The 13543-nt window shown below is 38.3% G+C and overlaps 1 protein-coding gene across 1 annotated transcript in view; it reads left to right on the top strand.

The window, feature by feature from the left end:
- The first annotated feature begins 595 nt into the window (after positions 1–595).
- Positions 596–13543, top strand: part of GALNT2 (polypeptide N-acetylgalactosaminyltransferase 2) — a 43421-nt gene continuing 30473 nt past the window's right edge. Inside the window, exons 1-5 of the mRNA XM_010161348.1 lie at positions 596–701; positions 6533–6686; positions 10573–10671; positions 11216–11283; positions 12223–12288. Of these exons, the coding sequence (XP_010159650.1) occupies positions 596–701; positions 6533–6686; positions 10573–10671; positions 11216–11283; positions 12223–12288 (493 nt within the window). The remainder of the gene's footprint in view (positions 702–6532; positions 6687–10572; positions 10672–11215; positions 11284–12222; positions 12289–13543) is intronic.

Here is a 13543-nt window from a genome sequence, read left to right as displayed (position 1 = left end):
AATTGGAGGAGTTCGAGGTAGAACTTCCAACCCCCCTCTCTACGTGGGTTTTATCAGTATTACTAGAATCAAATCCAGGCGAGTTGCCTGTGAGGCGCAGAATAAGCTCCACTGAAATGAACATGTGAAAAATAGCAAATTGAAGATATTTTGGAATTTTTTTCCCCCGATAGTAAGGCTGCCACTCTGGATATAACTGCTAGATAACCTGACTTTTCTTTTTCAGATAACTTTTTCCTTTTTGGGCTGTTCCTTGCTAGAGTAGGGCTTTTTTTCAGGTTTTCTTTAATCCCTTTGCCTTCATTGCTCACTTGAATATTACTGATTTAGATTTTTTTTTTATCATCTTCCCTAATAAATTTCCTTCTTAAATATTTCTTTTTTTTTTTTAAATAAGAATTGCTACATAAATGCAAAAGCCTGTCTTAAATTCCTGTTCTGTTTTCTGTTTTTTAAGTAATGGAAATAATCATTCTTAAAATCCAAGTTAGCTCTCATGGACGACTTCACAGATTTAAAATCCACAATACTTGCTTATTGCTGTTTGCTTTAAAAACACAATACTAAATCAATTGACAACATAATTTTTAAAATTATGTGTTTTTTTCAGGAGGACCCAAATGGTATTGACCCCAAACGGAAAGATGTCCGTGGCAATGATGGGGAGGACAAAGCACAAAGTGTGGAGACGCTACCTCCAGGTACTGCAGTAATGTTTGTTGTGAAAGATCCGTAGCCATAAAACAGAGCGGTTGTTCTGATTCTAGTAACTCTAGTTTGGAGTGATAGGATTATTTTAGCAGTATGTACTTCTCTATTTTTAAAGCTTCAGCTTCCTTAAACCATACTGGCTTTGTTGCTTCTCTGGGTTTAAAAGAGTAGAGAACGTGACTCTCTGCTAGTACGTTTGTGTTGTCCTGCACTGGGTTTGAGGGGCTGTAAAAGCCGCTGGTACAAAACTAGTCCCTATCTCTCGATGGGTAACGCTGGCAGCCAACAGACAAGTCGCCTTAAATCTGTGCTTTTGTCTGAAGATTGACCAAGGTTCATACTTCTTAGTTTGTCCAGCTATTGTGGCTGACTTTTCCTGAATGTGTTGATGGCATACCTTATTTTTCTCATACTTGCTCAGTATTTGTCATATACTGGCAAATAACAAAGCAATGCGATTTTTTTTTTTTAATTTTTCTTTTATTTCGGCGAAATGGTCTTATGCCTTGAGGAGGAGCTAGGAGAGTGAAGTGTTAAGGAATCTGCTTTTTATGTGACTGCTTCCATAAACTACTTTTGGTGCTTAACTGATTCCCATCAATGAGATTTAATATATAGCTAGAATTGATATACTAAGGAATACAGAAATAGTAAAATGGATTTGAATATTTTATACTGTATTGAGAAAGTTTGCCATACAAGGAAGACAACTTTGATCAGATGGCCTCAGAACACGTTTTACTCTTCTATTAATGTTACTGTCTGGCTTACAAATTTGTTTTAGCCAAACATTTGAAATACTATGAGGCCTTGAAGCAGGAAGTAACCAAGCTAAACATTCCTTTAAGCAGCCGGAAACTTACATCCCCAATAACGTGTGAGCTATGATTTTTGTTTTACAGTCCTAGGCTCTTGGTACAGCATAAGCTGTTTGACATTCATGGCTTTTTTCCTGTAGCCTTTGGCCTACCTTGCCTCCCCTGCTTTCTGCAGGGGGGGAAAACAAGATGATGGTTATGTATTTATGCTTTTTTGGCAAAACCTTTACTTTGTGTATGAATTGGGAAATAAATCCTAAAATGTTGAAGGGCCTAGCTTATTTAACTTGTTTTTTGGCAGATATTTTCAAGTTGGTTTTTTTTTTTCCCTTAACAGAAGTCTTTGCAAATATTGCTACTGGGATTATAGGTCAGCCAATTTTTGCATCTTCCAGCTACTGTTCTTATTTCCCCTTTTTGAACGTTTGTGTTCTGGGGCAAACCTCACACTTCTCCTCTAAGACCTTCCTTTCCATGTGGCTCTAAGTAGCCTCTTGAGTATTAAAAGAATTGGGAAGTGTCACAGGTTGAAAGAGAAGGATATCAGAAGCTGGAAGGCTTGAAGCCAGACCTAAAATTAAATGTAAAATAAAGCAGGTCGGGGCTTTTTTCATTTCATCTGTTGATTAGTAATCTCTTCTGGCTTGATTTAACAGGCAAGGGAATCGTTACTACAAAGCAGTATGAAAGTCTCGAATCAAACATCAAAAGCTACAGAGACAGAACTAATGCACTCTTGAATCACTATTTTAATTGTTTTCAACTCATGTAGGCAAACTTCTGCATCATTATGGCGTTGGAGCTTGGAATTCATATTTCTGCAGTGCAAAGAATCTGTTTTAAAGCAAAGTGATCCAATTTTAGAAGTGCTTTGGTTCAGAAACTTTCTTGCTTTTCCACTGAGGTTAGCAGCGTGGTAGTGTAGGTTTCCGCATTATGCAACGTAGTATCTTTCAGAAGTCCTTGACATTAAGAAATTGTTGATTATCTTCAAAATGGCTTTAAATAAAGATTAAATTGTTGAGTTTTTACCTTCTGTACATCAGAATGTATCTATCCTTTTGTCATTTGGTGACTTCGTTAAGCTGCAGGCAGAAGTCTGTTTCTTAATTTGTGAAAATGGTGACGTTAGCTCTTGTAGTTAGAAAGATCGACCCTGAAGTGTGCATGGATAACTAAAGCAAAACTGTATAACCAGTTCTGTGTAATGATAGGAGTTTCAGCAGTTACTCAAACAGTAATGCTAGTTAATGAAGATCTGGAATCTCTTAATCCCTCTAAGTCAGAACAATCGTATATAGAGTAACCTACTGCTTTTAAGCTGTATTGAGTCAGTAAGAGGGAGTGCTAGCTATTCAGGGGATTTTGTATCCATCTCTTGCGACTCTTTTTGCCTGCTGCTTGGTTGATTTGTCTGCTATGTGGGTTTGTGGTTTTTTCTTTTCTATCTCACTTCAAGCTGCTATTACTGTGATCTGGCTTTTCCCTAATAGATCTGATTCACATTGCACACAGTTGTTAGGACCTTCTGCTGGAGGCAGAGCCAGGCTTTGCCTCCTTCCTGGCCCCTGACACCAAATTCACTTATCCTTTTATTCTGTGGGCTGTCACTGCCTTTCAGTAAATTTAGCCCTATGAAGCAGTCCCTTTTTTTTTTCTTCTCAAATTTACTCTGTTTTCTGGACTAGTGTTGCATTTGCTGGTTTTTAAGTCTTGGAAAATGGTAAATGATACATTTTAAATTATTTATGTCAAGCTCTGCTTGGATGGAAACTGGAATGGAATAAAATGTACCGAACTAGCACTATTTTAAAAATACAGCTGCTTATTACAGAGCAGAAGAAAATCAAAATGGGCTTCCTATTTAAAAATCAACCAGCTTATTAAAAATAATAGCAGCGAATTGCACTATTTTTGTTGAGTGCTTTCTCCAAGACTTCAGAGCTGGGAAATATCGGGACAAAAAGAAGCAGCTTTAGTGGATTTCACCTTTTTCTTGTTTATATTCACCTACTCTGGCTCAGAACAGGCTGTAAAATAAGCATTTCTTGTCAAAACCAAGTTCAGCACTGCAGCATACCCTGGTTACAGGTCCTTAGCCGAATTGGTGATTGACTTTGGTAGCACATTCTGCAGTTCACTTACTGCTGAGGTTAAAAGGTTGTGTCAGGTCTTAGTACAGGTAAACACACATTTCCTTGAATTTGAAGTTACAAACTTGCTTGATTTAAGTTTGAAATAATGTTGCTGTGTTTTCTGATATGCATTCCACCTGGCAAAGGCCTTGACACTCGGGAAACTACAGAGCCAGCTAAGTCCCCAGAAGAAATTACATCAAATGTGCTCCTATATTTTTATCCCAGGGAAGCATACAACAGAAGCATTATTGGAAAAGATTTGTTAAAGCACTTCTGACTTCAAAATTTACTTGATTAATTGTCAGAAAGGCAAGCCTTTCAACAAAAGGAAGGCTGGACAATATACTTGGGTTGGATCAGCCTTTCCTTTTTCCGGCAGTTAACTTAAGCCATTAGCACTTGTAACCATGTGGGCAGTCCACGTTGCTGCTTGCAGTTCACAAAGAACATCACCTGTTTTAAAAGAACGCTTGCGGTGGCATCACCGTCATCACTGATGTGATGCCCTCATGACCTCTTGTGTGTTAGCCACTCTTTCTGCTGGGTGGAAGGCAACGGGAGGAGTGGATGGGGGTGGCAGTTCTGAAGCAGGCATAGCATTAAAATCCATTAAAAGTTGGGGTCTTTGGAAGGTGAAAGTCCTATATAAATGCACTGTAAGTGTAGATAATATTTTGTAAAATGAACTAAAATCTTTATTTTTAGACTGGAAAAGCGGTGACATGACACGTCCTGTATTTCAGAAAATATTCAACATATGGTGCACATTGAAACTCTGTTATACATTAGAAGCAGGGGTGATAATATAGTTTAGTTACCAAGGAGGTTGCAAAAGCTTTGGGAAATGCTAAGGGAAGGAGTTGGGCAGGGAGATAATTTTGTGATCTCTGTTTCTTCCAGATTCATGATTCAAGCAGCTCTTGAGTTTTATATAGCTCTGTTGCAAGTGAGGTTTGGTGTAATTTTTGTAAATAACTCTGTATTGGGTTATTTGCAGTGTGGTAGCTGGCTGAGGTGTGAACTTGTTTTCAAAGTGAGTTCCTGGAAATATTTTGAAGAAAGAACTTGAAAGGCTAAGAAAAACTGTTGGTGGCCTGTGGGCTACTGGCAGCAACTGGAAAGTTTTCCTTTTTAGAGTTCTTTCGGCAACTGGAATTTGAAAATCCGTATTTCTCCTTCCAAATATTTTCCTATAGTTTCCCCACCGGGCTGCTTCACCAAGTGGCTTATTAAATGTTCTGCAGTCTGGTTTTGTTTAAATCTCTAGTTCTGGCTTTTGTGTGTGTATATGTTTTAACCTCTTTAGGGTGATAATTCAGATGTAAAATTAGTTGTGTAGTATTAACTGGCTGGTTCTTAAAACAGCAATCCAGAAGTCATGGGCTTTTGTAGATGAGCTGCTCAGATGATGCTGAGGTTATAGAGAATTTTTAATCAAGTTGGTGGTACTCATCTGATTAAACAACAGACAATTACTGTATTTAATGATGGGAAGTGTTCTTTCAATATCAGAATCTTGTAGCGGGAGTTAACATTGCGTAGTTGGGGCATGGCTTATGGATAGAAGGCTGTGAGGCCTGCCTTCGTTTCCATGCTGTGCAGGCTGAGGGATGGAGCAAAAGCAAACCTTCAAACATCTGAGCAATCTCTGACTCTTGTTAATAGCTGTTAGTGTTCCCTCTATGCATATCAGCGTAGCTTAGGATATGCTTGAGGTATAATACTTCTCTAAAAGCTGACCTTGAATGGAGTGACATCTCTGCAACCTGCTCCTTCATTAACATACTTTCAAATAAATTCAGTATGAAAACAATTTATATTAACTCCTCTCATCTGTAATAGCAGTGACCCCAAAAGACAGCTTTTGCTTGGTATCTTTTCATTTTATGCCCGTGGCATGCTGTGTTTATTACAGCATGCTTCCAGGAGATTCTCACAGACCTCTGTGTTAAAACAAGGATGTCTGTATTGCATTACTACTTGAGCTCAAATTTTGAATTAAAGGTGCTATAAATTTGCTGTAGGTGGCATAGATTTGGCAGTCAATAGCCGAAAAGTAAACATTCCGCCGGAGGTAAGAAGGGATAGTTTTAAGACACTTGGTAAATATCATACTGTTGTTTTATACCTGAGGATGGTGAAAGTCCTGAAATTTCATTCCTGACGGCTGGATGCTAATCTGCCTTTCCGTGTTAGTGCCACAACCAGTCACATAACAACCCAGTCCTTGTTAAAGAGGGATTAATCTGTGAATCAGTTCTGGCTGTAAAGGGGGTTGCCGTTATGTCATATTGGAGAGCGATCTAGTGCTCTGCTCTACCTACGTGAAATGCTGGGTTTTAAGGATAATGTTGTCCTGTGCTTCTAATAGGCCTGTTCCTCAAATGGTTTGCTTACAACCGTCTGTGGTTTTACTTACGTAATAACACAGTAAATTAAATTATAATGTCTTTGAAGTCTGGACTGGATTTGAAAAAAAACGTTTCTTGGATAACTTCATAGCCACATCAACTGCCATATTAATGCCTCTTGGTATGTGGAGGGTTTTTTTTAATGGAAATTGTGGTAGTTGGGGTTAAAAACAGCAAACAAAACACACAAGACAGAGCATTTTTCTGGTGATTACTTGTATAAACTGAGATCTGTGAAATTGTTCAATTTTATATTCATTTGCAGGATGTTCTAGGAGAATTTTATATGCAAAAGTGATTGTTAACGTTACAGTCTTAACAATATTGTAGAGGTTTAATTACTTCTTTGCAAAATTGAAAACTGAACTATTTCAGCAGTTGCGTTTGGTTTGCTGAACGCCATTCTTTATATTGCGAAGATTAAATTGGATGTTTTCCTCTTTTCCTATTGTAGGAAAAGTTCGGTGGCAAGACTTTGATCAAGATGCTTATGTTGGCGCTACCATGTTGCGGTCTGGTCAGGATCCTTATGCCCGCAATAAGTTCAATCAGGTAGAAAGTGACAAACTGAGAATGGACCGAAGCATTCCTGACACTAGGCATGATCAGTAAGTGCCAAACTGAGCCACGTTTGACTTGGATTAACCTTTTTGTATTTATGGCTTTTGAGCAGCAGGTGGTTTTTCTAAAGCAGGAGCTCTCCAGCTTTCAAAATGACAGGAGCAGTAAACTCTGGCGCGGTCCTTGAACAGTGGGTTCCAGAACAATGAATCTTATTCAAGTTTTTGTTTCCATGACTTCCATCGCTGTGTATTCTATATCCAAACTGGTGCTGTATTTCAGCCCCTTTTTGTTCCTGTTTATCTAATGGCTCTCCTTGGTTTCTACATTTTAAGTCCCTTGCACTGTGAAGGTGATTAAACAGTGGAGCAGGTTGCCCAGGGAGGATGTGAAGCCCCCCAGGCTTATGGATGCTGAAAGCCTGATACACACAGCCTGCTGTGGCTGACCCTGCTTTAGACTATAAGATTTCCAGGGGCCCCTCCTGATCTCAGTCACTCTGATTGTGTTCTTCAAAATACGTGATGATTATCAACTCCAGACCTAAAGGAATCCATTTATGTGCACCCCAGTGAACACAGTACAGAATTACACCTCGGGTGCTTAAAACCTCTTGCTATGTCAGGCTGCTTGTGCAGGTTCAGGAAACGGTACAGTTCAGAGTAAGGAAAAATATTCTTGTGGGTAGGGAGGACTTTTTAAATTCAAAGGATGTTTTGAGTGACTTGCACTAATCTTGTTTAAGCAGGTTTGATTAATATTAAAACAGCAGTTGCTCATTAGGACTTCCATAACTTAAAACCAACAAAAGCAGGTTGCACTTGGTTTTAAAAACAAGGCAAGCCTAGTCTCAAAGCATAAAATTAGCCAACTGTGTGTAGTTAATTTCCCTAACTAATTCTGCAGTTAAGGTGAATGTACATTCACAGCTTTGTAGCTAGAAAAAGCTGGAGGACACACCAGAAGGAGAGAGAAAAGGAAGGTGCTTGGTGCATTAAATACTTGTTTGGCAACTGTACGATGGAAAGAGAAAAAACAATAGCCATAGGAAGAAGATAATGTTACAGATCTGAGCAAGTGACACTTGGAAGTGTGTTCTTTTCAATAAAATTGGAGGCAACTGGGTTAAGATTAAGGTCTCTTATGGGGCTGCTGCAATCCTTTTCTTTAAGTAAAGAAACTTAAATGAGAAAATACTTGTTTCTGCTTAAGCAACTTTTTATTAACTACATAATAATCCTATTTAATTGCTGAAATTGCCTAAGCTGTCTAGAAGCAGTTTATCAGGATTCTACATTAGGTATGTAAATGTGAGTGTAATTATGCGTCTTTTAATACTGCATTGTTTAGTCTTTTGTGCATCAGACAAATTTTTACTAGCATCAAGTTAAGACCAAAGTTTTCTACTTGCTTTTTGCAAAAGCCTGTCAGTAGTGCTAGAAATCACTCTAATTTGCCTGTTTAAGCTGCTTGCCTTTATGTTAAGTAAAAGGGAGAAGTGAGAAACAGGCAGATACCATTTAAGAAAGGAAGCAGGGAGAGGAGGTCTAAGCAGGAATTCTGATTCTCACTCCAGCTGATGCTTGCAACTGCCACTTCTAACAGCTTTGGAAACCTCTGGGGTTCCTTCTGTTAGAGTCAAAGATGTGTAACTGAGAGCTATCCCTGTCACGGTAGATTTTGGAGATCCAGAAAGTGAGTGTCACAGTCGTCATAGGAAACTTCCAGAGCTGTACTCCTGTCAGTGTAAAATAGACTCCCAAGTGGGATGAAGGGTGAAATACTCCATGTTGTTTGTGGTTCTGTGTCTGGTATGCTTACTTGGGACCAGTGGTTTCTGATCAAGTCTCTTACTTGATGTGTCAGCGTGATTCTTGAAAATTACTGGTAGGTACTAAACCATGCTTTTTCTCTCATTTGGCAACTCTTAGAAGCTTCTGCCCTCATGTACTACTTCTCATGCTTTAACTGATTTTAATGACCTATGCTAAGCATTGAAGGTCTAGATTGAAGTTTTCAGTTCAAGTTCTGTCTTATCCAAATGTATTTTCTCATTCTGCATGTAAAATTAAGTGCTGTAACTTGAGGAAAGAAAGACTCATCCCTCTGCCAAAAGTAATGACATTGTTTCTGGTTTGATTTTTAACTGTGGCACTATTGACACAGCAGAATAGGAGGAGGACTGCTACTGAGCAAGTTCAAGCAGAGGTTATTGAAGTGCTGAGAGCAGAAATACTCAGTGAAACATTCCTCTGGTTTTATTTGGAAGTCTGAAAATCTTAATTTCTCCCTCAGAAATATGCAGTAAGTGCTCTTCTCTTGAGTTTTCTTAAAATCGAGAGGCTTCATTGCCTTCAATAATTTCACCCTAAGATGTGCTCTGGCTCAAGTGCTCTCTTCTGCAAAGAGACCAGTATAAGTTTAATGTGACTTTCCTAATGATTCTAATGCAAGTGCTTCATGCGATAACTGCATGCACAGTAGCCTTGTCCTCTGTGGGCAATTTGAAAGCTAGCAGAAAAAGGAGTATCTTTTTTTGGCACCATAAGCTTTGGTGTATAATAGCAGGATGTCTTGTAGCTGTCAAGATCAATTGCCAGAAGCTCACAATAGTGAAGGTCTTAAATTCCTTGCTTACCAGAAACACGTACACGTTTGATTTATCTATAACTTCAGTGCAGGGCGCTCACGAGGAAGCCATCTTGCACACCCACCATTGGAGAAACAAAGCTGCATGAGGCCTTGCTAATATGACACAGCAATTGTAGGGTTGGCATGGGCTTTTGTTTTTCTTCAGATCGAGTGAAATCACCATGGCACAATAATGTTTTGTTTCATGGCAAGCACTAATATGTGTGATGTTATGGGTATAAATGGGTTTAAATGGAAAGTAGGGAGGTTTAGATTAGATATCAGGAAGAAGTTCTTCACGGAGAGGGTGGTGAGGTACTGGGACAGGTTGCCCAGAGCAGCTGTGGATGCCCCATCCCTGGAAGTGTTCAAGGCCAGGCTGGATGAGGCTTTGAGCAACCTGGTCTAGTGGAAGGTGTTCCTGCCCATGCAGGGGGGTTGGAACTAGATGGTCTTCAAGGTCCCTTCCGACCCAAACCATTCTATGATTCTAACATTACGTATAACGTGACATTTCACATGACCTTTCAGCATAACACTGTATACAGTGTTTTCTAGTACTGTTAGTTTCTAATACAACAAGAGTAGTGTAGGATTTAAATAGTTTAAGTTTGTGTGTTCCTGCATGAAGTATTTTAGGATTTGCTTCTTTTTGCTTATTATATTAATTTCAGGCTACTAGAGATGATGAAAAAATGAGTTGACACAGATGTAATATTTCATTGTCTTTACGGATTGGAAGGATGTGGTTCTGTGTTTAGTAGGCTCAGCATTGTCACAGCCAGCTTTGAATGCAACAATCCTAAAAACCTCTCATTAGAATAGAAAACTGTTTTTATCTGTGAGCAGGATCAGGATGCTACGGGAGCTTTAAAAATAAGTGGAAATATGCCATTCTAAAGAGGAGAGAGAGTAGCCTTAACCTGTGTATTTTCATTTCATTTGCTTAGTTACTGAATGATTTTAATGTAAAATAAATGCTCTGGTTTCATAATGAGTTGCTTAAAAGGTATTTACAATATACTGCAGTGATGCTAGTTCAGTGACTTTCCTGAGTCTGACTGTATCTGACACTGACTTCTTAGTGTGTTATGTACTAAAGTAAGACAACTATCGAAGTGACAGGAAAGAAGTTGGTTATAAACCCACCTGTGAACACTGGGGGTGGGAGGAGGTGAGTGAGTGGCTGTGTGGTGCTTGGTTGCTGTCTGGGGTTAAACCAGGATGCTGCTTCATGATGAAGGCTGGCTAGTAAACCTGAGATGTAAATAACTTTAAATGACAGGTTATGTTGTCTTTCAGGTGTCAGCGGAAGCAATGGCGGATAGATTTGCCAGCCACTAGTGTGGTGATCACCTTTCATAATGAGGCAAGATCTGCTTTGCTTCGAACTGTTGTCAGGTAAACCTATGAGATCTTGATTTTTCCCACCCTCGCACACTTCCCAAAGGCTTGTGTCAGATAATAGCTTAGGGTGAGTAACAGAAGTAAAAATCCATTATGCTTTTCTGAACCATTTGCAGAGACAAAGCTGTGCCTTAATTTCACCAAAATATTCTGAAATAATGGTGTTAAACTTGCTCCCCTTAACTACAACTGCATGGAAGTGTGGAACCAATTACTAGAAGTTGTTTGGGGGTTGGCTGTATAACTAGTTTCAAGAAAAACTTAGGGAAGATGGATTCCTAGGAGATGTTTCACCCAAAGCTATCTGCAAGACTTCCATGTTACAAGTTGTCTAATCCACTTGCTTCTGGAGGCTGGAATTTTGAGGGGGAATGTGCCTCTCTTCACAAATGCTTTCTGTAAGAATAAGTCAATAGCTGTTGTTGAAGATAGGATCATTGGTTAGGTTCTACTGTGGCTTAATAAAGTAACTGCTATATGACAGTTATGGAAAATTAAGACTACTTAGTATTGAATAATTTCTTTTTGTCTGTTTCAGTGTCCTTAAAAAAAGCCCATCACATCTTATTAAGGAAATCATATTGGTGGATGACTACAGTAATGATTGTAAGTACTTTGACAGGGTCTTAACTTTATTTCGTTTATTGTCTAAGACTCTCTGTAGATGCTAGTAGGTGACTGTTAAGAATAGGTCACTTAAATAGAAGTTTGCAGAGACAGATCTGAAACCAATTCTTAATTCTTTTGTATCTGTCATTGTGGAAATGTGAAGAGTTCTGATAAATACTTCAGGTATGTTTTACTGCTTCCTGCTAGCTGAAGGAGCAGAGTGTATAAGTGAAAACAGCCTTTACATAGTATGTTATCCAATGTAAAAATAAAATCTGCTTGTACCAAATATTTTTGAAGCACTGATTTAAACGAATGCTGTTTTCCATGAGTCTCTTGGAAAAACTATTACTGAGTCCAAAATAAACCAAGGTTTTATAACTCCTAGGGTATCACAATACAGTCCTGAACAGTTGAGATGGACCTCTGAGTAACATTTCTGAAAGGAAGTTCATGTGTGCATTTGCATTGTTTATAGCTAGTTTAGGATAGGCTTAAGCTTTAATGTTGGTTAAGAAATGAACTTTCTTATATGCAAAAAAAAAAAAAATTAATCCTATAAAAGTTTGTTTTTTTCTCTTACACAGAGTAGAAACTGTCTAAAGTAAGTAAAGAGAATATCAGCAAATAAAATGAAATTAATGTAAAATAGAATTTTACACTAGTGTAAAATTAAACTAGCTTTTAATAATATAATGAGGGTAGTAATTTCTTAACCTGGTAACTTCTCTTTACTTCTGATGAAACAGAGTTTTTTTTTAAGCATATGTCTTACAGTTAACTATTTATGACCATAAACATTTTTCCACTACAAATCTTTCGGTTTTCGTAGAAGACAGCCTCTCTTATGGTACAGTGTTGGATATCAAACTAGTTCTCATCAGTCAGAGGTTTTGCTTTTGCTTGTTTGTTTAATTATTATTTTATTTTTTTAAGCTGAGGATGGTGCACTCTTGGGAAAAATTGAAAAAGTGCGGGTTCTTCGAAATGATCGCCGAGAAGGTAGGCATAATCTGGGGGAAGGAAGATACAAGTTGCAATGTGCTGCCTTTTCTGTTAATCTTCAAGCCTTTTAAAGGAACATTCTGCTATACATTCCATATTGGAGGGGAGATTTTCACTTTATAAATCACGTTTGCTAGTGTAAGGAATAAAAACAAATGCATTTGTGCAAGTAAAAATGGTAATTCTGATGAATGCCGTATAGTTGTGTGCGCAGTTGTCCGTTGTTGGCTTTCACTGACTTGAGAAATTCTTTAACTCTCAACCTCTCCTTTCTCTTTCTGGTAAGCTGCTCTCATTGTACATAAGGTCTCACTGCAAACTGTATGAATGTTTGAAATGATCCAGCTTAAAAATAGCCGTGGTGGGTTTTTTTTGTTTGTTTGTCTTGTTTTGGTGTGGTTTTTTTTTGCTGGTTCCCTTACTAGAGATCATTTTAAGGATCCCGTTGATGGACAGCCTGGCAAACAGTTTGTTTGGCAGACCTGAGAGAGTTTGAGCAACAACAGGGCTGGGACCATGTATCCCAGTTTTCCTGAAGCCAGTGTGCTTCCAAAACACAAGTGTAACAAACTCGTCTTACATTTTTGTTTTACTCTGTGTTGCTTTGTAACTTATGGTCTCATGTCACTGAGCCCTTCAGTCAGCAGCTTCCTGGCTATGGAGCTTAAAGTATTAGATACAGGCAACTGTTATTCTACAGCTGTTTGACATCATAACTGAGAGTTGGCAGCTGAAATAGCTGGCTGAGTTAGCAGATATGTGCTTGTTTACTTTTATAGGTGCTGTATTTTTGCAGTTGCCAGCCTGGCCTGGGGAGCAGTCGAAACATTAGACTGTTAAACTGGAAATGATATGCACAAAACCTGTGTTGTCACATAATTAGTTATTGCAAACTCATGGGCTCTTAGTGTTTAAATAGTTCTTTTGGTATAGACTTGTGAACAAAGGCTTGTTAGGATAGTAGGCCTCTTATAACTTGCCGTGTTTGCAGCGTTCTGAGTAAGTTGATATCGTTCTTCCAATCAATACAATTGTTCTTAAGAGGTAATTGTACTTAAATATGGGGATAACAGTAGTGGAAAAATTGAATGAAGTAACACTTTCTGTTTATTGTTTTAATAATTGCAAATGCTAACTTTCTACTTGCACATACAGATGAACTGAATTTTCATTCATACCTAAAAATGTGCATCAGTAGATCTGAAAATTAAATAATTTGACAAATCTTTCATTATGTCAGAAAAGAACAACA

The sequence above is a fragment of the Eurypyga helias genome, unplaced genomic scaffold, assembly GCF_000690775.1.
Source record: "Eurypyga helias isolate BGI_N326 unplaced genomic scaffold, ASM69077v1 scaffold37781, whole genome shotgun sequence".
Classification (NCBI taxonomy): domain Eukaryota; kingdom Metazoa; phylum Chordata; class Aves; order Eurypygiformes; family Eurypygidae; genus Eurypyga; species Eurypyga helias.
Note: the sequence above shows the minus strand (reverse complement) of the source record. Positions and strands in the feature narration are given on the sequence as shown.